General features: G+C 42.4%; 1 protein-coding gene and 1 non-coding gene across 5 annotated transcripts in view; both read right to left on the bottom strand.

Moving 5' to 3' along the window:
- Nucleotides 1-24,291, bottom strand: part of LOC140484567 (serine/threonine-protein phosphatase 2B catalytic subunit beta isoform) — a 121,393-nt gene that overhangs the window by 47,333 nt on the left and 49,769 nt on the right. For all 4 annotated transcript variants that reach the window (XM_072582949.1, XM_072582952.1, XM_072582951.1 and 1 more), the window contains exons 2-5: nucleotides 20,270-20,470; nucleotides 11,795-11,919; nucleotides 2,011-2,122; nucleotides 190-335 (exon numbers count right to left, since the gene is read on the bottom strand). In XM_072582949.1, coding sequence (XP_072439050.1) covers nucleotides 190-335; nucleotides 2,011-2,122; nucleotides 11,795-11,919; nucleotides 20,270-20,470 — 584 coding nt within the window. The remainder of the gene's footprint in view (nucleotides 1-189; nucleotides 336-2,010; nucleotides 2,123-11,794; nucleotides 11,920-20,269; nucleotides 20,471-24,291) is intronic.
- On the bottom strand, nucleotides 1,761-1,898 carry LOC140484777 (small nucleolar RNA SNORA84). Its single transcript, XR_011962327.1, has one exon. It is a non-coding gene; the product is annotated as a small nucleolar RNA SNORA84 (small nucleolar RNA).

Here is a 24,291-nt window from a genome sequence, read left to right as displayed (position 1 = left end):
TTAAGAGGGGTTCACCTCCATGTCGTAACACAAGTCCATGGGAAAGATCAAAATAGTGATTAAAATTAACAACACAAGCTCTGAAATTTGCAACTTTAAAAAAAAATAATTTCTCCTCATACCCTCCTGAGGTGCAGCCACTGCACATCCATATACAGTATGGACATGATCAAAGGATAAAGTACTTACTTTTCTAATATCTTCTAAACTATGAATTTCTGGAGAAAGTCCTCCATGAACACAAAGAAACTGCTGGTTTAGAAGCGCAGCAAGAGGAAGGCAGTCAAAAGCATCCATACAAGCATCATATACTCTTTCGGAATACTTGATTTTACCTATTTTTTAAAAAAGGATAGATTAATAACCTAGTCTTGCATTTGTGCTTATTAAAAACTACTATAAATAAATATTCATATTTATCTGCATACCATTGGTAACATTTCTGACATTCCTCTTCCCCTCCCACTAGGAGATCTTTTGTAATATTTACTCATAGGGTTTCCAAACAGACAGCTTCAACTGCATAGATCTTGCTACTATAATAACGTCATGACCAGACAATAGTTTGTGTTTCTTCTTCCTCTTTCCCCCTTTTTGTTTTAAGATTTAGATTCCCTACGGTGTGGAAACAGGCCCTTCGGCCCAACAGGTCCACACCGACCCTTCAAAGAGTAACCCGTCCAGACCCAGTCCCTTATCCTACTTTTACCCTTGACTAAGTCATCTAACACTATGGGCAATTTAGCATGGCCAATTCATCTGACCTGCACGTCTTTGGATTATGGGAAGAAACTGGACCACCCAGGGGAAACTCTCACAGGGAGAATATGCAAACTCCTGAGGCAGGAATCGAACCCTGTTCCCTGAGCCACCATGCCGCCCTCATGACATTTTTTTGTTGAGTGATATAACTCCCAAATAACCCAAGACACTGAGTCAGTTAGGACTATATTCACTGGAGCTTGAAGAAAAGTTTGACCTTATAAAAACCTACAACATCCTAACAGGATTAGACAGGGTAAATGTGGAAGGATATTCTCAATGACTGGTGAGTCCAGAACCAAGGGTCACAATCTAAGGACTGGGTAGGCAATTTAGGACTGAGATGGACAAAAAGGTTTTCACCCAAAGTGTGGTAAGTTGAAATTCTCTGCCACAGAATTGAATGTTTTCGAGGAGTTAAACAACAGTTTCTAGGTTTTAAGATATCAAAGGGTATGGGGAAAAAAGCAGGAACAATGGTCTAAAATAATACTTCCCATGTAGGAAATGGGTAGTGGGAGTGAGCCAAGACACACAAGCACAAGGCACCCAACAGCCTTGCTCGAGGTTATCCTCAACTTGCATTCTAACATTCCAGGACTGACAGCCTGACAAAGGCCAAGCGTCATTGCAACCACAACCAATTAATTTCAAAAGAGACTGGAATTAAAAGCAAGGTCCTGCCATTTTTTGTGAAATGGGCACACTCTGATGCAAATCAGCTCAGCTATACACTTTATGGCCCGTCACAAGAAATAATTTTCCCATCCCATAAGGAGAGGAAACTCCACTATGAACTATTCTACCTCGGAGGCCAATCACCAACAGCTGCTCCAGTGTCCCAAAGACCAGACTAAAAGGCAACCCTCAAAAATTTGATTTGGATGCACAAGTATCAAAGAGCTATCCAATACAGTTGTTATCAACCATATGGCAAAAACCTTCCCCATAAAAGTTAAGGCAACTCAAATTGGAAAAACAACCTTAATTATTCAATTCACTGTTTCTGTGACCGGGCTATGGAGACTGAAGATTAACCATTTCAGGCTCTAAGCAAATATCACAGTGTTACTGTTTGCCCATTTTTAACAACTGCAGAACTGTACAGTCCTCCCAGTCTACAGTAACCACAGGGCATACCTTAGAATTAGGATCTATTCACCTACCATCTAGAACTTGGTACAACTACAGAATACAAGTCATGAACTTAGGCTCAAAATACTGCAACAGAACTTAACAGTTACTTACATTCTTGTTTGAAGGTGAAATATTCTGTGAGGTGTCGGCATTCATGATTCCCGCGTAAAAGGAACAACGTATTTGGGTACAGAATTTTAAGAGCCCACAAGTAGAGTACACACTGCAAAGAAAAACACCTAATTAGGATTCAGGTTAGCATATTCAACAGCTTGCCTCAAACTACTGTTAAAGTTAACTCAGGAGTTACAACAAGATACAGTTTAACTTCAATACTTCAGATGCTGCAATATATATTTAACTTGCACTTTACACTTGACTGGTGATTTGTGTCAAACTTCTGTTTAAAAATTGTTGATGGATACCAGTGCCAGACAGTGGGAAAGACTTAGCATTTCCTAGTCTTCGAGTCATTAACACCAGCATAAATTAGTCCCACGAAGGTTTACTTGACAGTGCCCTCCAAGCCACTTCCAGGAATGAGGGAATGGGGACAAATGGTTTTTGAAGAAGAACTCAGACTAGGAATTCTGCAGTTAACAACTCATCTGACTTCAGCCTTGAAGGTGGCTGATAGAGGTTTATTGGAATAGAGTCACAGACCCTTCATTTTCTGGATAGGTGCAGTTGTAATAATAAACTTGACACCATTAGAACAACCAGGTTTGATTGTTACTTCATCCACAAACGTTCAATGTTCACTCCTTTCAGCGCTAATGCACAGTGGTAGTGTGCACCACCCACGAGATGTACTGTCATAACTTACCAAGGCTTATTTGACAGTGCCCTTCAAACCTGCGACCTTTATCTCCGAGGAAGCCGCAGTCAGCAAGTACGTGGAAACACCACTACCTACAAGTTTCCCTCCAAGCTACACAACATCCAGTCTTGGAACTATCTTGTCGTTTCTTCATCACCACTGGGTCAAAATCCTGACACTTACTTCCTTAACAACACTATGCATATTTACAAAGGACTGTAGTAGTTAAAGGCAGCACAACACTAACTTTCTCAAAGGAATTTGGTACAGGGAGAAAATGGTCCAGCCAATTTCATCTACGTCGCATGATTGAATTAAAAAAAAAGTTTTGAAGATCCTTCTGGATTCACAGAGCAAAAAACATTAAGACTATGTTACATGTGTGAGAAAAATGTTGCACTGGATCTTGCAATTGCACTGCTATTTAGGAACTCCTCCACTAAATACTCCTGGCACAGGTACAGCACTAGTTAGAAACAGCATGAAGGTCCCTTTACTGTCCTAAGACAGACACAGCATGGGTCAGATATGGGTGAAGCTTCCTCTAGTAGGGAGAGAAAAAAAAAGTGTGCCAATACTGGAGAGATGGAAACAGTGAATTATGACTTTTAAAATAGATATCTGATCAGACAAAAGATTTCTAATTATATAACATTGTTATGACCTTAGGGCACAAACTACCCAGAGACATTAAATATATTTTTAAGAAGAGTCAACTACTTTAACGTAGCATTTATTTCAGACAAGTTTAGGGAAGATTAGCAGATATGATTCATAGATTCCCTACAGTGTGGGAACAGGCCCTTCAGCTCAACACATCCACATTGACCCTCCAAAGAGTAACCCAGCCAGATCCATTCCCTTACCTTACACTGACTAATGCATCTAACCTACACATCCCTGAACACTATGGGCAATTTAGCATGACCAATTCACCTAACCTGCACATCTTTGGGTTGTGGGAGGAAAACCACACAGATATGAGGAGAATGTGCAAATCCCACACGAGTTCAAAGTTGAGAAGTTTTAATAGATAATGGTCACCCCATTATAGGAAGAATATGGAAGCTTTGGAAAGGGTTCAGAGGAGATTTATTAGGATGTTACCTGGTATCGTCTTACGAGGAAAGGCTGAGGGTCTGGAGGCTGTTTTTGTTAGAGAGAAGGTTGAGAAGTGACTTAATTGAGATGTAAGAATCAGAGGGTTAGATTGGTTGGACAGTGAGAGCCTTTTTCCTTGGATTATGGCAGCTAGCACGAGGAGACATAGCTTTAGATTGAGGGATGATAGATAAAGGACAGAGGTAGTTTCTTTACTCCGTAGTAAGGTTATGGAATGCACCGCCTGCAACAATAGTAGACTTGCCAACTCTCAGGGCATTTAAATGGTATTGGAAAGGCATATGGATGAGAATGGAATAGTGTAGGTTAGATGAGCTTCAGATTGATTTCCCAGGTCAGCGCAACATTGAGGGCTGAAGGGCTGGCACTGCCCTGTAATATTCTATGTTCTATATGGAGAAACTTTGCTGCCAGGTGACCAGAAAAACGTAATTAGGATAAATGGCAAAAGAACCAGTAAAGTGAGACATGAATTTAGTTCTAAATGTATCAAATTGTTCTTCTTCGGCAGCTCCTCACGATTGAGGGTGTTCTAGGATACACTTCCTGAAAATGGTGGTGGATGATGATTCAGTAGCAATTTTCAGAAAGACAAACAGGCATACAAATGAAAAAGAAAATTAGCAGGGCTAAAGGAAAGAACAGGAAAGTCTAAGGGGTAGCTGTTTCAAATAAGGGGCTGAACGCCCTCGTTCAGTACTATGATTCCAGAACAGTTTCTCTTTAGAGAAGCATGCCACCAATATCAGTGGGCACAGTTAAAATGTATGAAAACAAAAATGCATGCAAAGAAATTTAAGTCAGATTTGATTAGCAACGTTGACTGCGGAAAACTTAGTGTCATCCTATTCCAAAGGTGATCCAGGCTCCTAAGGGCAGGATGTTAGGAGGCCTCTTCTGGTCACCCTATTATAGGAAGGATATTATTAAACCAAAGAGAATTCATAGAATCCCTACAGTATAGAAACAGGCCCTTCGGTCCAACAAGTCCACACCAACCCTCTGAAGAGTAACCCACCCAGACCCATTCCCCTAACCTATTGTCCTACACTTACCCTAACTAATGCATCAAACCTACACATCCCTGAACACTATGGGCAATTTAGCATGGCCAATTCACCTAACCTGCACATCTTTGGACTGTAGGAGGAAATTGTAGCACCCAGAGGAAAAACACAGATACGGGGAGAATGTGCAAACTTCACACAGACAATTGCCTGAAGCTAGAATCGAACTCTGGTCCTGGCGCTGATAGGCAGCAGTGCTAACCACTGAGCCACCGTGCCACACCTAGTCCAGTATTTACCAGGATGTTGGCAGAAATGAGGGTTTGAGTTAAGGAGAGGTTAGATAAATTAGGACATTTTTCCACTACAGCGTAAGATGTCGAGGGGCCACCTTAGAGATTTATAAGATGAGGAGAGAGTATAAAGTGAATAGGTGTCTTTTCCCTCGGGTGGGGGATTTTCAAGATTAGGAGGCTTTTGTTTTTTCTTTAAAAAGGTGAGAGGAGAAAAACTAAAGAGACATGTGTGGCTTTTTTTTTTAAACACAATTGTTCATGAGTGGAATGAACTTTCAGAGGAAGCAGTGTTTACAGATACAGTTACATCATTTAAATGGCAAAAGTGAGGACTGCAGATGCTGGAAACTAGAGTTTAAATCAGAGTGGCGCTGGAAAAGCACAGCATCCAAGAAGCAAGACCAATCCATGCTAACCATAATCTCAAACTGTCCCACCTTCCTGTGCTCCAAAAGTTTATTATTCATGTACCTGTCAAAATGTCTTTTAAATGATGTAATGGTGGTGGAAAAGCACAGCAGGTCAGGCAGTGTCCAAGGAGCAGGAAAATCAACATTTCAGCTCTATTCCTGATGAAGGGCTTTTGCCCGAAACGTCTATTTTCCTGCTCCTCAGACGCTGCCTGACCTGCTGCGCTTTTCCACCACCATTACATCATTTAAAAGATATTTTGACAGGTACATGAATAATAAACTTTTGGAGCACAGGAAGGTGGGACAGTTTGAGATTATGGTTAGCATGGATTGGGAGGACTGAAGGGCATGTTGCCACACTGTATGACTGAGTCTAGAAATGGCAGGCAGCTGGCATAATCATCCTCAGGATTCAAACTCTCAAATTTAAATTTCTGTACCTACAGGTCAGTTGACACTTAACTGTCTGTCAAGTAGAATTAAGAGCAATTTTCTGGTCTTCCGTTAATGAAGTGCTTAGATATATTAATATTGTATAAACTGGAGATAATTTTCTCAGAGGTGAGACAGCAATTAGCTGTTGTGGTCTATGGTAATGGACAGTGTAAGCAAAGATATCTGCAAGTCCTGAAAGCTGTTTGTAGATTAGGAAACAGTAGATCAGGACTTGACAGGTGGCAATATCGGATTTACTTGCCCATTCACATTTGAGATTAGAAAGGGGAGTTAATGCTTGACTAATAAGCTACGACAGGAGAGGAGCTCACTGTTAGGCCTTGGCATTAATTCTAAGACAGATGGGTCCTCCTCTGTGAGGACAGCTACATCAGAACAGGGATAGTGCAAACAGCAACATGCTTGAAAATGCAAGTGGTAAGGTATTAGATTAAAATGGACAAGATCTGGAAAGAAACAACCAACCAGGAACAGTTAACAGATACAGGTGAAATAATTAGCGACAATTTTCATGCAGAAACAATTTAGTCAAGGGGCTGAGGAATAAAACAAATGGGTGATATATGAACAGGGAGATACTGAAGAGAAGACAGGGAGTACAATAGTCATTAAAAATGCTGTGTTTAATAAAGTAAAAGTCAAATAAACTGGACAAAATACAAGCAAACATTTTACTATTTTTCACAAACAGCAATTGACGTCAGCTATGCGAATTTAAAATCTGAGACTGCTGATATTTTAAGATATTAAGTTTTAGAGCATAAAAGAGGAATTCTATCACAGATTAGTTATAATCTCATTTAATAGAGGAAATATCTAAATCACCTAAATAGCTGACTCCTATTTATACATTACAGGAAGATCTAGACTTCAAACAAAATCTGGCTCCAAACTAGATGAAAAGGGGGCGGGGGCGGGGGGGGGGGGGGGGGGGGGGGGGGGGAAGAAAAACTGGCACAAAAATTCAATTCAGATGGGATGGAGAAAGTATGGAAAAAGTAAGTTAACAGATGGAGTTGCAACACTGGCATATGTTCCCTGTTATGCCAATGTAGGCAAGGAAGGAATACAGAATGACATAGAAGTTCAAAGATTATAAAAAGGTCTTTTTTTAAAAAAAGGGTGTTTTACAATCTCCAAATTGTGAACATGGAATCAAAGAGGACATCTGCAGTCAGGCTAGAAACATGAAGGGAAATAAAATTGTTTGGGAGACTTTAATTAGCTCTTATTAATTGAGACAGTGAGATTAAACATGGAAGAGAGAATAACGTAACAAAAACATGCAAGGACTACTTCAAGCAGTACCTTAACCAGTGTATGAGGGCAAAGATTCTGTTCAACCTGGGAAACTGTCCCAAAAAGACAAGGTTCAATTCATTTAAGATGTGGTTGGAGCTTTACAGCCAGTTCTGGAGCCAGGATCAATATAGTCAGAGCGCTTCCATTCTTGAACACTGTGTATTAAACTCTACACAGACTACTTGGGAGAGCACTAACTGAGAAGCCGATGAGGCTGATTGTTCAGAGCAGAATCTGCAGAACTATACTCTTGTCAAATGTGGGCCAGGATTTGAGCAATACATTGGCATCCCTCATCTGTAAAAGCTACCTCTCTGTCAGTGAACTTTGCTGACATTTTAAATTTGGTTCCAGTATAATTGCTGACACGTGTCCAATCACAGAATCACATCAATTGATGGATATGTTGTTTACATGGTTGCCAGCACAGGCTGGTTGAGCATGATCAACATGCTAGCCTTTGCAATTGAACAGAACATGCTGTTTGTTACAGTCCAACAGTCAATGGGATGTATAGCCCATATACTTGGCATCACATTGGTGGTGAAACTTGCATCCCAATACTCATTTGTATGGTTAGGGACAATGTCCGTTTGGCTATACTGCAAATTCCCGTTAATGAAGAAAAACACTCATCAGTTTATTGCCATGTAGCAGCTTGAGACCGCTAAATTCACCTGATTTTCACATTTTTGAGGCACTATTCCCTTCCAGGGTAATGAGGTAAACTGGGTACAATTGAAGGCGAAAAGGAGCTGGTGTAGGCCTTTTTGTGAATTATACATTGAATAATGTTTTGATTAGGGTAGTCACTATCGTGCTGGAAAAATATTCTTTGGCCATTTAGCAGTTATACAATATAGAGTGACACAGCTAATTTTTGCAAGTTATGGGCAGAGGAACATGATACTATCAGTTTTCACCATCTGTATGGATGTATTTACCATTAGTACATAAAAATAAATCTAAAAATCTACTCTCCAAATAAAAAGTGCTGCTAAGTGTACCTACATGGATTCTAGCTGCGCCTGTGTTATTTTTTGGCATATGTGGACCATTCACATTTCCAAACCTACTCAGTCTCCTTTGCAATTCTTGGTTAGGCCACATAGACCACACTTGGAATATTATATTCAGCTCTGGTCACCTCATTATACGAAGGACACTTTAGAGAGGGTGCAGAGAAGATTTACCAAGATGCTGCCTGGACTGGAGGGCTTGTCTTATGAAGAAAGGTTGGGGGAGCTAGGGCTTTTCTCAATTGAATGAAGGATGAGAGGTAACTTGATAGAGGTGTGCAAGATGATGAGAAGCAAAGATAGAGTGGATAGCCAGAGACTTTTTTCCCAGGGCGGAAATGGCTATCACAAGGGGCCATAATTTTCAGAGGTAGGTTCCTTACACAGAGGGTGGTGGGTGCATGGAATACACTTTTGGTTTGCCTCCCCAATGCAGAGAAGACCACACTGAGTTGTGAGTGCACTTAAGTCACTGTCTCATATAGAATGATATAAGGGGCCTTGTGCAGTGGAGAGATTAAAAAAAAAGGCAGATACGACATTAGCATTCCCATGGGAATGTACCATGAAAAGTGGTACAGCAGGGTATCGTGGAAGACCAGTCCTTTTGGAATGCTGAAAGGAGAGGGGTGGTTTTTGGGTGGGGGGGGGGGGTGGGGGGGGTGCGGAGAGATTAAGTTTGGTGGCAGAAATTTCTGAAGTGAATAATCTGGAGATGGAAAATCTTGAGATGGAAGAGGAGGATGAAGGGAACTCTATCATGATTCTAGGAAACAAAAAAAGAGAAGTAGTGAGAGCATAAGTGTGGCTAATGTGACAGGCAGAGTTGAGGGCATTGTCAACTATGGTTGGGAAACTTTTAGTTGAGAGTAAAGTGCTGCTTGGAGTTCACATCAGAATAGATTTGGTAGAGATAGAGGATCTAGGAGAATGGAATGGAGTTTTATAGGATGTCGGATGTGAAGAAAAGCAGCTGAGGTAGCTGTGAAAGTTAATAGGCTTCTAATGAATATTAGTTTCTATATTATTGCCCGAAATAGCAGAAGTTAAGGAAGGGTGCAGTCAGAGTTGGACAATAGGAAATGGAGAATTCATGGAAATCCCAGTTCAGGGAGAGGATCAGACATTGCACTAATACCATCATCAGTGTACCAAGAAGAGTTAGAACACAGTTCAGACCCTTTGGCCCTCAATGTTGTGCCAACTTTCATCCTACTCCAAGATCAAGCTAACCCACATAATCTTCATTTTACTATCATCCATGTATCCACCCACGAGTTGCTTAAATATCCCTAATTTATCTGACTCTACCACCACTGCCGGCAGTGCATTCCACACACCCACCACCCTGTGTAAAGAACCTACCTCTGAAAATTATGGCCCCTTGTGATAGCCATTTCTGCCCTGTGAAAAAGTCTCTGGCTATCCACTTTATCAAGTCACCTCTCCTCCTTCTTTGCTCCAATGAGAAAAGACCCAGCTCCCCTAACCTTTCTTCATAAGACATGCCCTCCAGTCCAGACAGCATCTTGGTAAAAATCTCCTCCGTATTTTCTGTTTTTATTTCAGATTTCTGGTATCTGCATTTTCTTGCTTTTTGACAGATATCTTGAGCATTTGTGCCAGGTTTCCTTTGTTCTTCCTCAAACCACCCTAAAACATTACTTTGTTCAAAGAACCAGCATTGAAATGCATCCACTAAATACACAGGAGAAAGTTAGGGCTGGCACAAGAGGTACAAATGAAATTTCAAAGACAATATATGTATGTATAACTTGCAAATAACTTCTCTGGCATGGAAAACTAAATTTTACAAGTGTGAAGGCTCAGTTTCTAAGAATTTAATTATGGGACACAGACTTATTTTGTGTCTCTTTTTTTCCCTCTCTTTACTTTGCCTATGTATAATTTTACAATGGATTATTTTAATTTACACTTCATTTAGTCACCATCTCTCAATGGGGATTCTTCAATTTGATTGTTTGAAGAGTCATGCTGCTGCTTGCTGTATTCATAAATGCCTCATCTTCCACCTTGGGACCCTTCAACCCCATGGCATCAATGTGGACTTCACCAGTTTCCTCATTTCCCCTCCCTCCACCCTATCCCAGTTCAAAACTTCCAGCTCAGCACTGTCCTCATGACCTGTCCCACCTGTCAATCTTCTTTCCCATGTACCTGCTCCACTCTCCTCTCCGACCTATCACCATTATCCCCACCTCCATTCAGCTATTGCACTCTCAGCTACCTTCTCCCCCACCCCACCCGCTCCAATTTCTCTCTCCACCCAACGCTCCCAGCCTCATTCCTGATGCAGGGCTTTTGTCTGAAACTTCGATTTTTCTGTTCGTTGGATGCTACCTATACTGCCATGTTTTTCCAGCACCATTCTAACCTTGACTCTAATCTCCAGCATCTGCAGTACCCACCTCCAACTCACAAACCCCTAATGCAGGCCACCACGCTAAAACTAATCACCACATACCATCAGTTGTCATGTAAAAGCCTGCATAAAATCTCTGGACATCCTTGAGCATCAACGACAGACATTTTTTCTTTCCCACTGACAACAACAATCAGCCAATGCGGTTTCTGCATTTATTACTGAAATTTGCCAGCCAGGTTCTGCAACTTACTCAAGACCAACAGAAACTGAAAATCTCTAATGTGAAAAGGCATATTTAAGAGAAGATTTGAACATTTAAAAACAAAACTGATGTAATCAGCAGCCTCTAAATAGCAGCAAAAAATACGTGATTTAAAAATAAAGATTGTTAGTGTTTCCCTGAAGAATTGTGACTTCCTCCATGAGAAACCCCGAGTAACACCACAGTTGCATATATGCTTTACTAAAGCTGAAAAAAAACTGCATCGACAGGCTATCAGCACCACTTTTTCTCGCGTTTCTCCAATGTTGCTGGAGCAAAGTAATCAACTGTAATACTGTGCTTGAACAATTAGTTACTCCTCACTAAAGAGCTTCGACTGCAGACTATTCACTGCTGCAGGATTAGGGGGTAATCTTTCTGTATCCATTTTGCTCAACATGCACCTAAATCAGAGGCACAAACAATTAGAAGCAATGACCCTAACTCACGATCAGAAAAAAATGTATGAACCCACCTGCCAGCTGGACAAAGATCAGAATACGGTGTTCCAATTTAACGTCACGCTCAGTTTCATCTGAGTCCCAGCAGTATAGTATCCTTCAATGCAGCTAAACACTTTATCCTGAACTGTAGCACAAAGCCTGTGTAGTTTAACAGTTCATCAATATCTGATAATATTGAATGGGACCGGAGAACTTAAAACGTACGTTTTGGAAAGGGAACAAAAGAAACTGGTACATGATCTAATTCAAGAATGAAAATTTTAACTTTAACACATCTCATCTTAAGTCCTTTCTTTCCCACCTATTGAGCAAAGCAAAGTCTGCTGACAGAATTACAGTCCTGCTTACCTCTATGCTGAAATACCCTCGGTCCACATAATCACCAAGGAAGAGGTATCTGGTGCTGGCTGGTGACCCTCCTACTTCAAATAACTTCATCATGTCGAAGAACTGACCATGAATGTCACCACATACTAGAAAAAGAGAACAACTGCATTTTAGACTCAAACCAAAATGTACCATTCAAACACTCATCCAGAACATTTGGTGCACAGAAATACTGCCATTTTGTGGCCTCAACAAGGAGTGATGGCAATTAGCAAAAATCCATAAAAAGACATTAGGCATTTATCACTATTAGATTGACCACACTGATTTATACAGCTTGGGGGGGGACATGATTCTGCAAATGTAGGTCAAAGCACAGGGACATGCCTCCATAAACCAAGCTGGATTCAACTTGTTCTATTAACGTAATTCTGTATTGCCCTTTAGTCATCTAACCAACTGAATTAATCAATGACTACAGTTAAATAAACAAAACTAAAAAGTCTAAAAATACTCCACAGAAATGGTTTACACTGCTGCCCCAAAGCGCCACAGACCAAGGTTCAATTCTTGCCTCGGGCGACTGTCTGTGTGGAGTTTGCACATTCGCCGTATGTTTGCGTGGGTTTCTTCCAGGTGCTCTGGTTTCCTCCCACAGTCCAGAAGATGTGCAGGTTAGGTGAACTGGCTATGCTAAATTGCCCATAGTGTTCAGGGATGTGTAGGTTAGGTGCATTAGTCAGAGGAAATGTAGAGTAATAGGGAATGAGTCTGGATGAGATGCTCTTCGAAGTGTTGGTGGATTTTTTGGTCAAATGCCCTGTTTCCACACTGTAGGAATTCTATGGTTCTAAATAGCCACAAAGTTTAAATCTTATTAGTACAGGTAAATTTACAGTTTAAACAATAAAAGGTGGTTTGCTTTTCTTCATGACATTACCATTTACAAAGGTGAACTTCAAAACCTGGAAATAATGCTGAAAATAACCCTGAACAAAATGGATGAAGGAATGTTAACCTTCAGCTGCTGCTATTCATCTCTCACACAGCAATACCTGCTGAACGATTTTAATGTAAAATGATCATTTTGGTTAATAAGATAGCAGTTAATAATTGTTTATCATAAGAGGCTGACACTAGATTGCGCATGCGTGGTAGTGACAACAACAATAATCACTTAACTAAAACTAACTGTTTAGCTAACATTAAATACATTTTCAATTAGTTACAAGGGTTTAGACTCATGACAGCTGATGGAGCACCTATAGTTCCTTGCAGGATTGATCTTGCTGACCAACTTTTCAGTAAACTTGGAGCAAGATGAAAAGCATTAGAATGGTGTCAAAACATAGGTTCACCTTAAATTATTATTTGTACGATACTGTGAACCTTTGCAGCTTTATCAGATCTTTGCTCAAAGGAACATAATTATTGCAAAATAAGTTAATCAAGGTCACCCGACTTGATTGAACTCTCTCAATACCAGCCTCAACAAGATGTTGGATATAGAACCATGCATCCTTTGTAAAATGTATTTAAACTAGCACTGGATGCCAAAATTTTAACTACTCTTCCAAATAATAACTTTCTCCATACTTGCAATAATTTCTGGCTCTACTTTGAAGTTTCCAAAATACACTATCTTTTTAACTTCAATTTTGCTAAAACAAAACAGCACTGGAAAGTGAATTGTAATTAAGTTAGCTACATTCACCAAGGCATTTGTTCAAACAAAATGTCCAACTTGACAATTCAACTAGAATTTACCTTAAAGAACACATAACAAAAATCAGTTAAACCATTTTCACAAAAAGAGATTGGGCTCAAGACTGAATTGATAAGATACTTGGGAAATGCAGGCTGCTGAAACTAAAGGGAAAGGGAATGTGTTTTTTGTCAAGAATCTGATTACGTTTTGAACAATTCACAAAAGGATATTTGCTTTTTCCAATGGGACAGACTACTCAGTCACTTCCTTCAGTCAAGAAAAAGAAGAGGCAAGACATTTTCTGCCACCATTTTTGAGGTTGCATACTTACCAGAGAAATAATCAATCTTGCTAGGAATGGGACACAAATCTCCCCCACCATCACTGTTTTATAGCCGTTTGTTACTATACATATATATATTTTATTATCTCTCGGAACCAACGGCCAGCTTATATAAATGATGTGGGGCTCTTGTGGGACAGTGCTAGTGCCCCTCTGAACTAGTTCAAGTCCGCCCTGCTCCAAAGTTATGTCATAACACATCTAAACAGGTTGATTAAAAATATCTAGGACAAAGTGCAGACTGCAGATTCCGTAGGTAGGCACTGAAGGAGTAGATGCGGCTGTGGTCGCATCAGGACATGGCTGAAGAGCTTCAGGGCAGAAGAGATGACCTGAGGGGTGCAGTGAGAGAGAGATTCACTGAGATCCTTGTAGAGGGAGGAAGAGAACTTCAAGGCAGGCATCCTGATGAAGGGCTTATGCCCAAAACGTCAACATTCCTGATGAAGGGATTATGCCAGAAATGTTGAATCGCCTGCTCCTCAGATGCTACCTGATTGGCTGTGCTTTTCCAGAACCACACTCTGACTCTGATGAAAAGTGATGTGTGAATATTTAGTTCTGACAATAGAATCTTACAATACAGGAGGTAATTATTTGGTGCATCCTACATTGGTTCTTTCAAACAACTATTTCCACAGCCATAAAATATGTATCCTTTCACAAGTAATTGTAGGCCTTGCTAATCAATACGAATAAGTGATTTGAGATCCAAAAATAGTAATGCCCTGAGGAAAGTCAATCCAATCGACAGTCATAGAGCCTGGAAACAGACCCTTCGGTCTAACTCATCCATGCTAACCAGGTATCCCAAAATTAATTAGTCTCATTTGCAAGTGTTTGGTCCCTATCCCTCTAAACTTTCCCATTCATATACCTGCATAAATCTCTAACCGACAAAGCAGCACAGATCTAATTCAGCCATTTTTTGCACAATCAAGCTCCCCTTGATCATTAACAGAATTATTGGCAACACCTTCCATCCTTTTATCAAGTGGTGCCTTACAATTCAATAACTTGGCAACTGATGTTCTTTTTGGGATTCAGCAGGGCCACTCGGCTCAAGCATGGACAAGAGAATTGACTTTGGCCAGTGAGGTGATGAGTGACTGATTTTGATATCACACACTCAATGAAGACTGGAAGCTGGCAAACGTGGTGACACAGCTTAAGAAGGGCGGTAAAGACAAGCCAGGGAACTATAGACCAGTGAGCCTGACCTCAGTGGTGTGCAAGTTGTTGGAGGGAATCCTGAGAGACAGGATGTACATGTATTTGGAAAGGCAAGGACTGATTCGGGATAGTCAACATGGCTTTCTGCGTGGGAAATCATGTCTCACATACTTGATTTAGTTTTTTGAAGAAGTAACAAAGAAGATTGATGAGGGCAGAGCAGTAGATGTGATCTATATGGACTTCAGTAAGGCATTTGACAAGGTTCCCATGGGATACTGATAAACAAGGTTAGATCTCGTGGAATACAGGGAGAACTAGCCATTTGGATACAGAACTGGCTCAAAGGTAGAAGACAGAGGGTGGTGGTGGAGGGTTGTTTTTCAGACTGAAGGCCTGTGACCAGTGGAGTGCCACAAGGATCAGTGCTGGGCCCTCTACGTTTTGTCATTTACATAAATGATTTGGATGCGAGCATAAGAGGTACAGTTAGTAAGTTTGCAAATGACACCAAAATTGGAGGTGTAGTGGACAGCGAAGAAGGTTACCTCAGATTACAACAGGATCTGGACCAGATGGGCCAATGGGGTGAGAAGTGGCAGATGGAGTTTAATTCCGATAAATGCGAGGTGCTGCATTTTGGGAAAGCAAATCTTAGCAGGACTTATACACTGGTCATGGCGGATGGAGGTGTAGAGGGATTGAATAGCCATGGCAAAGATGAGGCATTGGGGGCCAGGGAAACGGAAGACTTGGAGGAGGTGGAGGGCATGGGTGGTGTCTCGAACGTATGTGGGGAGTTCCTGGACTAGGGGGGGATAGGACAGTGTCGAGGTAGGTAGAGATGAGTTCACTGGGGCAGGAGCATGCTGAGACAATGGGTCAATGGGACAATGCCTCAACTTCACCATGGATATCCAATCCCTCTACACCTCCATCCGCAACAACCAGGGCCTCCAAGCCCTCCGTTTTTTCCTCTCCTGACGTCCCCAACAGCACCCTTCCACCGACACTCATTCATTTGGCTGAAATGGTCCTCACCCTGAACAATTTCTCCTTCAAATCCTCCCACTTCTTCCAGACCAAAGGGGTAGCCATGGGCACACGTATGTGCCCCAGCTATGCCTGTCTCTGTGTTGGCTACATAGAAGTCGATCTTCCGTAATTACACTCCCCACCTCTTCTTCCGCTACATTGATGACTGCATTGGCACCTCGTCGTGCTCCCGCGAGGAGGTTGAGCAATTCATCAACTTCACCAACACATTCCACCCTGACCTTAAATTTACCTGGACCATCTCTGACACCTCCCTCCCCTTCCTGGACCTCTCCATCTCCATTAATGAGACCGACTTGACACTGACATATTTTACAAACCCACCGACTCCCACAGCTACCTCGATTACACCTCTTCCCACCCTACCTCTTGCAAAAATGCCATCCCATATTCCCAATTCCTCCATCTCCGCTGTATCTGTTCCCAGGAGGACCAGTTCCACCACAGAACACACCAGATGGCCTCCTTCTTTAAAGGCCACAATTTCCATTCCCATGTGGTTAAAGATGCCCTCCAACACATCTCGCCCACATCCTGCACCTCCGCCCTCAGACCCCACCCCTCCAACCGTAACAAGGATAGAACGCCCCTGGTGCTCACCTCCCACCCTACCAACCTCCGCATAAACCAAATCATCCGCTGACATTTCCGCCACCTCCAAAAAGACCCACCACCAGGGATATAGTTCCATCCCCACCCCTTTCCTCCTTCCGCGAAGACCGTTCCCTCCGTGACTACCTGGTCAGGTCCACGCCCCCCTACAACCCATCCTCCCACCCTGGCACCTTCCCCTGCCACCGCAGGAACTGTAAAACCTGCGCCCACACCTCCTCCCTCACCTCCATCCAAGGCCCTAAAGGAGCCTTCCACATCCAAAGTTTTACCTGCACATCCACTAATATCACTTATTGTATCCATTGCTCCAGATGCGGTCTCCTCTACACTGGGGAGACTGGACGCCTCCTAGCAGAGTGCTTTAGGGAACATCTCCGGGACACCCGCACCAATCAACCAAACCGCCCCGTGGCCCAACATTTCAACTCCCCCTCCCACTCTGCCGAGGACAGGGAGGTCCTGGGCCTCCTTCACCGCCGCTCCCTCACCACCAGACGCCTGGAGGAAGAACGCCTCATCTTCCGCCTCGAAACACTTCAACCCCAGGGCATCAATGTGGACTTCAACAGTTTCCTCATTTCCCCTTCCCCCACCTCACCCCAGTTCCAAACTTCCAGCTCAGCACTGTCCCCATGACTTTTCCTACCTGCCTATCATCTTTTCCACCTATCCACTCCACCCTCTCCTCCTTGACCTATCACCTTCATCCCCTCCCCCACTCACCCATTGTACTCTATGCTACTTTCTCCCCACCCCCACCCTCCTCTAGCTTATCTCTCCACACTTCAGGCTCTCCGCCTTTATTCCTGATGAAGGGCTTTTGCCCGAAACGTCGATTTTATTGCTAAACCTCGGATGCTGCCTGAACTGCTGTGCTCTTCCAGCACCACTAATCCAGAAAAGAGACCTTGGAGTGCAGGTTCCTAGCTCCTTGAAAGTGGAGTCGCAGGTAGATAGGATAGTGAAAGCAGCATTTGGTATTCTTTCCTTTATTGGTCAGAGTTTTGAGTACAGGAGTTGGGAGGTCATGTTGCGGCATGCATTTCTAGTCACCTTCCTATCGAAAAGATGTTGTGAAACTTGAAAGGGTTCAGAAAAGATTTACAAGGAAGTTGCCAGGGTTGCCAGGATCTGAGCTACAGGGAGAGGTTGAACAGGCTGGGTTGTTTTCCCTGGAGCGTCGGAGGCTGAGGGGTGACCTTATAGAGGTTTACAAAATTATGAGGGGCATGGATAGGATAAATAGACAAAGTCTTTTCCCTGGGGTCAGGGAATCCAGAACTAGAGAGCATAGGTTTAGGTTGAGGGGGGAAAAATATGAGAGAGACCCAAGGGGCAACTTTTTCACGCAGAGGGTGGTACGTAGATGGAATGAGCTGCCAGAGGATGTGGTGGAGGCTGGTACAATTGCAACATTCAAGAGGCATTTGGATGGGTATATGAATAGGAAGGGTTTGGAGGGATATGGGCCGGGTGCTGGCAGGTGGGGCTAGATTGGGATGGGATATCTGGTCGGCATGGACGGGTCTGTTTCCGTGCTGTACATCTCTATGACTCTAAATGCTGTTTTGATGTTAAGGAATGCTGGCAAAATTGAAGTCAATGGGAATCAAAGAGGAAACTCTCTGCTGGTTCAAGTCATAATGAACACAAAGGAAAATGGATGCAGCTGTTGGAGCTCAATCATCTCAGCCCAAGAACATTGCTACAGGAGTTTTTCAGGAGTACTGTTCGAGATCCAACTATCTTCAAACTTTTCAGTGAACATCCCTTCAGCAGAAACCCACAAGTTGCGTTCACTGATGATTGTACTAAGTTTAGCATTTTTTTGAAATTCATCCAGTCTGCACCATTATGTAGCAAGACCTGGACGACATCCAGATTGGTTAAGTGGCAAGTAATATTCATGCCATCTCAAGATACGGAAGAACCTAACCATCTTCATTCATATTAAATGACGTTTCAAACACTGAGTCCACCCACTATGAACAAGCTGGAGGTTAACACTCACCACTGACCAGAAATAAACTGGAATAGCCATATGAAGACAATGGCTATGAGGACAGGTCAAAGTCTGGGAATCTGCAGCAAGTAACTCCCCTCCTTTCAAACCCAAAGCTTAGCCGTAATTAACAGGGTCCAAATCATTTCTGTGATGGAATATTCCCCATTTAACCAGGATGAATGTAGCTCCAACAAAATTCAAGAAGCTGGACATATCTAGGCCAACAGCAGCTTGTTTAACTGGCACCCCATCCACCACTGGTGTACAGTGGTAGCAGTGTATATAACTAAGTAGATGCAGTACAGGAATTAACCAAACTTTCTAAAATGTCTTTCAAACTCGTGATAGCTACCAGTTAGAAAACACAAGGGTGACGGATGTATGGGAACACCAACACCTGCAGGCATCCTCCAAGCCACACATCACTAACTTTGAGCTATCACCATTGCTTTGATGCACTGTGCCAAAATCCTGGAACTCCCTTCCTAACAACACATATACAGATGCACTGAAGAATGTGGCTCAACGCCACCTTTTCCAGGGCAAGCATGGATTGATAAATGCTGACCTTGCTAGTCTTACTCAATTCATGGAAACTTTTTTTTAAGTTAGCTAATTCCATACTGACCTTCAATCAATAACTTTTGGTTTGTACAGTGCGGCTCCTACTCCCACTAAGTCATCTTACAATTAATTAACCAGTAAATTATTAAGTTTAATGTCTCGATTTAGAAAAAGGAGCAAGTTCCACAATATCATTTAGATTAGATTACTTACAGCGTGGGAGCAGGCCCTTCGGCCCAACAAGTCCACACCGACCCTCCGAACAGCAACCCACCCAGACCCATTCCCCTACATTTACCCCTTCACCTAACACTATGGGACAATTTAGCATGGCCAGTTCACCTGACCTGCACATCTTTGGACTGTGGGAGGAAACCGGAGCACCCGGAGGAAACCCACGTAGACACGGGGAGAATGTGCAAACTCCACGCAATTGCCTGAGGCAGAAATTGAACCCAGGTCTCTGGCACTGAGAGGCAGCAGTGTTAACCACTGTGCCACCATGCATTACAGTATATAGGCCTATAACCTGTGTACAATCATTTGGAAGATGGGTGAAGAATGCATCGAGAAAAAAATACTATTCATAGGGAGCAGTCAGGAACAAGCCAATTTAAGGTTCTTATCATTTTAGGGATTTGGCTTCAACAGACCAATTCAAGTTATTGTTTGTGACATAATATTTGTAACATTTTCTTTCTTCTTTATAGCAAAGAAAGTGCTTGCTTTCTTTCATAAAATTATCCTTCATTTGGATTTTTATCTGACCATTTATAGATTAGTTTATAAAATTGTTTTACATATTTGGCATTAATTTCACCCTGTTACATTCAGAGGACAGCATCAAACCCAATTGAAGCTCCAATAGGGATTCTCACCCGACAGACATATGGGCGCACACACCAACTTGGTTTTGTCTTTATTTGACTACTGATGGGTGAGAGAAAAGTGAGATGAGGAAAACAACATTTTAAATCAGCAAGAGATTTACTGAGTGTATACCACAGCACAGGAAGCTATCTGGCTCCTTACCTGTTATTGGTGCTTCCACTTCAATCATGGTCTTTTCTCTTCGCAGGATTTCAGCTCCATCATTAATAATTCTAAGTGCAATTTCTTCCTCTACCCGACCTTCTTTAATTAAATGATTTTTCAGAACATCTACCCTAGGTTTTCCATTGGTGTCAAAGACCTCGTCAAATGTCAAGCGATGGGTTGGTGGAAAGGGGACAGCTGCAGGGAAGGAGTCAAAGAAAAAGTAAAATTCATCAATTACTTTGAACAAAAACAGACAACTGGCACTGATTTACTACATTGATCTAAAAATCAAAGTAATACAAAGATTTGGCAACTAATTTGGTGTTGGACTAATATAATGTGGGAGAGGGAAAAAGGAACTAAAGACAAAAATGTATTGCAACAGATCTCTCTGCATTAAATACTGACAAATTCTGACAGTTCAAGTGATCAACAAGAAAAAGTTTGTTCCTCAGTTTGCCATCTGTTCTCAATTGCGATTGATCTCAGGAAGCTATGACAGTTTAGCAAATAATGAAACTGCAAGTATTGTTCTAAGCCACACTGTCCAAGCAGCATAGACTTAATCTGCGGTTTAGACTAAGTCTGATGTCAGCAACAGAAGCCTACAGCTCAGTGCACCAGAGATAAGGAAAAGAACAATGACCAGTGAAGTGCTCACAATATAGGGCATCAGCAATCACACTGAATGAAAAAATGATTGCAATCAGTTATGAGGTTCCACCTTTAAAATAACTTGTCAATAACCTTGATCACTTAGGTGGATACATGAGCAAAGTACTCCAAGGCAGTGGTCATCCATGAAGTAAAAAGGGGGAAGGACAAAATATCTAAAAACAATATTCCATGAAACCAGGGATATGAAAAACCTCTTGAAGCAGCTGAAATGTCTATTTGCAAATTTTCACCCAAAATTAAAAGGAAAAAAAAACTTATCTTTTAGATTATTCATTCATGGGATGAGGCTATTATTGGTTAAGCAAGCATTTATTACCCATTGCTAACTGACCTGACATTGTGGTCTTAAACCACTGTAGTTCTTAGGATGTAGGAACACCATGCTGTCAGGGAGGGAGTTCAAGGAGTTCAAGAGTGAAAAATCTGCAAGAATAGTTTTAAATCAGAATGGCATGTGGCTTAGAAGTCACTGTGTTCTATGCACTTACTGGCCTTGTGCTTCTAGGTGAACACAGGCTTTGAAGGTGCTATCAGAGGAGCTTTAGTGAGTTGCCGTTGTGCATATTTAACAGCAGTTATTGTACTGTTTATTTGTCCATCAGTGAATATCGAAGGTGATGGGTGGAAGTGGGCCAACGTGTGTGGATAGTATCAAGCTTCAAATGTTTTTGGAGCTACACTCATGCAGGCAAGTGGAAAGCACTCTGTCACACTCTTGATTTATACCCTACTTGTGTACAGGCATAGGAAGACAGGCGGTGAATCACACACTGAATTCCTAGCGCCTGGCCTGCTCCTTCAGCCACAGCATTTATTTGGCTTCTCCGGTTCAGATCAGGTCGTCAATGGCAACTCCACAGGATGATGACAGAGGGAAATTCAGCAATGGTAATACAAGTGAACATCAAGGCAAGATGATTAAATTATCTCCTGTTTGAAACAGTAATTGGCTAGCACCTATGGATCAAATTATTTGCCAATTTTGAGCCCAAGCATGAGTGTTGACCAGGTCCTGCTGCACATGAACACAGTCTGCTTCAGTAGCCAAGCAGAAGTGCAGAGAACAGCTCCATTTCTGATTTTATGAAGAGGTCATTGATAAAACAACTGAAAACAGATGGGCCCGGGATACTACACTGAGGAACCCCTGCAGAGGGCAATCAACAGCTACAAACACCTCATTTAGCACTTGGTATTAACAGGAGAGTGAGTGCGAGCGAGAGAGCGCGAGTCAGACAGACAGGGGAGAGGGAGAGGGAGAGGGAGAGGGAGAGGGAGAGGGAGAGGGAGAGGGAGAGGGAGAGGGAGAGGGAGAGGGAGAGGGAGAGGGAGAGGGAGAGGGAGAGGGAGAGGGAGAGGGAGAGGGAGAGGGAGAGGGAGAGGGAGAGGGAGAGGGAGAGGGAGAGGGAGAGGGAGAGGGAGAGATTACACCCCCCCCCCCCCGCCCAACCAACACACTGACTACAGTTTTTATAAAAGTCTCCTATACAGCCTTAAGAATGTATTATTTTACTGCATGTGAAATATATGTTCAAACCCTCACTCGTAAATTGGCTAATTTTGATGCTTTCCCAATAAAGCTCTTAAATATGACTCACACCAGCCTCGGAGGGTTTCACACAAATTTCAGAGTCACAAAGCTATGGAGTCAGTCCCACTTGAGCACCTTAAACACATGTTCTACACAAACACATTAACGGTCAGTGCCATCTCTCAGAAAAGCTATTAATTGGAGGCTTCAACTGCCTAGTCATTGGAAGAAAAAGATTTCATGCCATCACTTGAACATCCTGGTGTGCTGACCAACATCTACATAGAACATTGAGCAGTACAGCACGGACAGGTCCTTCAGCCTTCAATATTGTACCGACTTTTTATCCTACTCGAAGATCAAACTAACCTGCATAGCCTTCATACACCTATCATGTTCCTTACATGTTCCTAATGTATCCAAGTCTATGACTATTGCTCACATTGCATTCCACGCACCCATCACACTGTGTGAAGAACCCATCTCAGACACCTCGTCTAAACACTTCTCCAATCACCTTAAAATTATGCCCTCTTGTGATAGCCATTTCCACCCCGGGAAAAAGTCTCTGGCTATCCACTATCTCTGCCTCTCCATCTTGTACACGTTGATCAAGTCACCTCGCATGCTTCTTTGCTGCAATGAGAAAAGTCCTAGCCCCGCAATCTTTCTTCATAAGACATGTCCTCCAGTCCAAGTAACATCCTGGTCAATCTCCTCTGCACCCTCTTCCACATTTTTCCCAAAATGAGATGACGAGAATTGAACACAATATTCCAAGTATGGTCTAACCAGGGCTCTCTAGAGCTGCAGCATAACCTCAGGACTCAAACTCAATCTCAATTCCCTTGCTAATGAAAGCCAACACACCAAACGCCTTAACAACCCCATCCAATTGGGTGGCAATTCTGAGGGATCTATAGACATGGACACCAAGATCCCTCTGTTCCTCCACACTGCCAAGAATACTGACTTTATCCCTGTACTCTGCATTCAAATTTGACCTTCGAAAGTGAATGCCTTCAGTTTTCCAGATTAAACTCCGTCTGCCAGTTATCAACCCAGCTCTGCATCCTGACAATATCCCATTGTAACTAACAACAGCCCTCCACACAATCCACAACTCCACCAACCTTCATGTCATCGGCAAACTTATTAACCCACCCTTCCACTTCCTCACCCAAGTCATTTATAAAATTCACCAAGAGTACAGGTCCCAGAACAGATCCCTGCAGAACATCACTGGTCACTGGGCTCCAAGCTGAATACTTTCCATCTACCCCACCCTCTGTCTATGGGCCAGTCAATTCTGTATCCAGACAGTCAAACTTCCCTGTATCCCATGCCTCCTTAATTTCTGAATGAGCCTACCATGGGGAACCTTATCAAATGCCTTGCTAAAATCCACTTCTTTACCTTCAATGCATTTTGTCACATCCCCAATAAGGCTTGTGAGGCATGACCTACCCCTCTCAAAGGCATGCTGACTATCTTTAATCAAACCATGGTTTTCCAAGTAATCATAAACCCAGTCTCTCAGAATCCACTCCAATATTTGCCCACCTAAGACTGACTGGTCTATAATTCCCAGAGTTATCCCTATCCCCTTTCTTGTCACCCCCCCCCCCCCCCCAATCATTTGGCACTACTCCAGTGGACAATGAGGATGCAAGGATAATATCCAAAAGCGCAGCAATCTCTTCCCTCACTTTCTGTAGTATCCCAGGGTATATCCTGTTTGACCCAGGGGATTTATCTATCCTTATATTTTTCAAATTTTTCAGCATATCCTCCTTCCAAACATCAA

This window comes from Chiloscyllium punctatum, chromosome 13 (assembly GCF_047496795.1).
Source record: "Chiloscyllium punctatum isolate Juve2018m chromosome 13, sChiPun1.3, whole genome shotgun sequence".
In the NCBI taxonomy this organism is placed as follows: Eukaryota; Metazoa; Chordata; class Chondrichthyes; order Orectolobiformes; family Hemiscylliidae; genus Chiloscyllium; species Chiloscyllium punctatum.
Note: the sequence above shows the minus strand (reverse complement) of the source record. Positions and strands in the feature narration are given on the sequence as shown.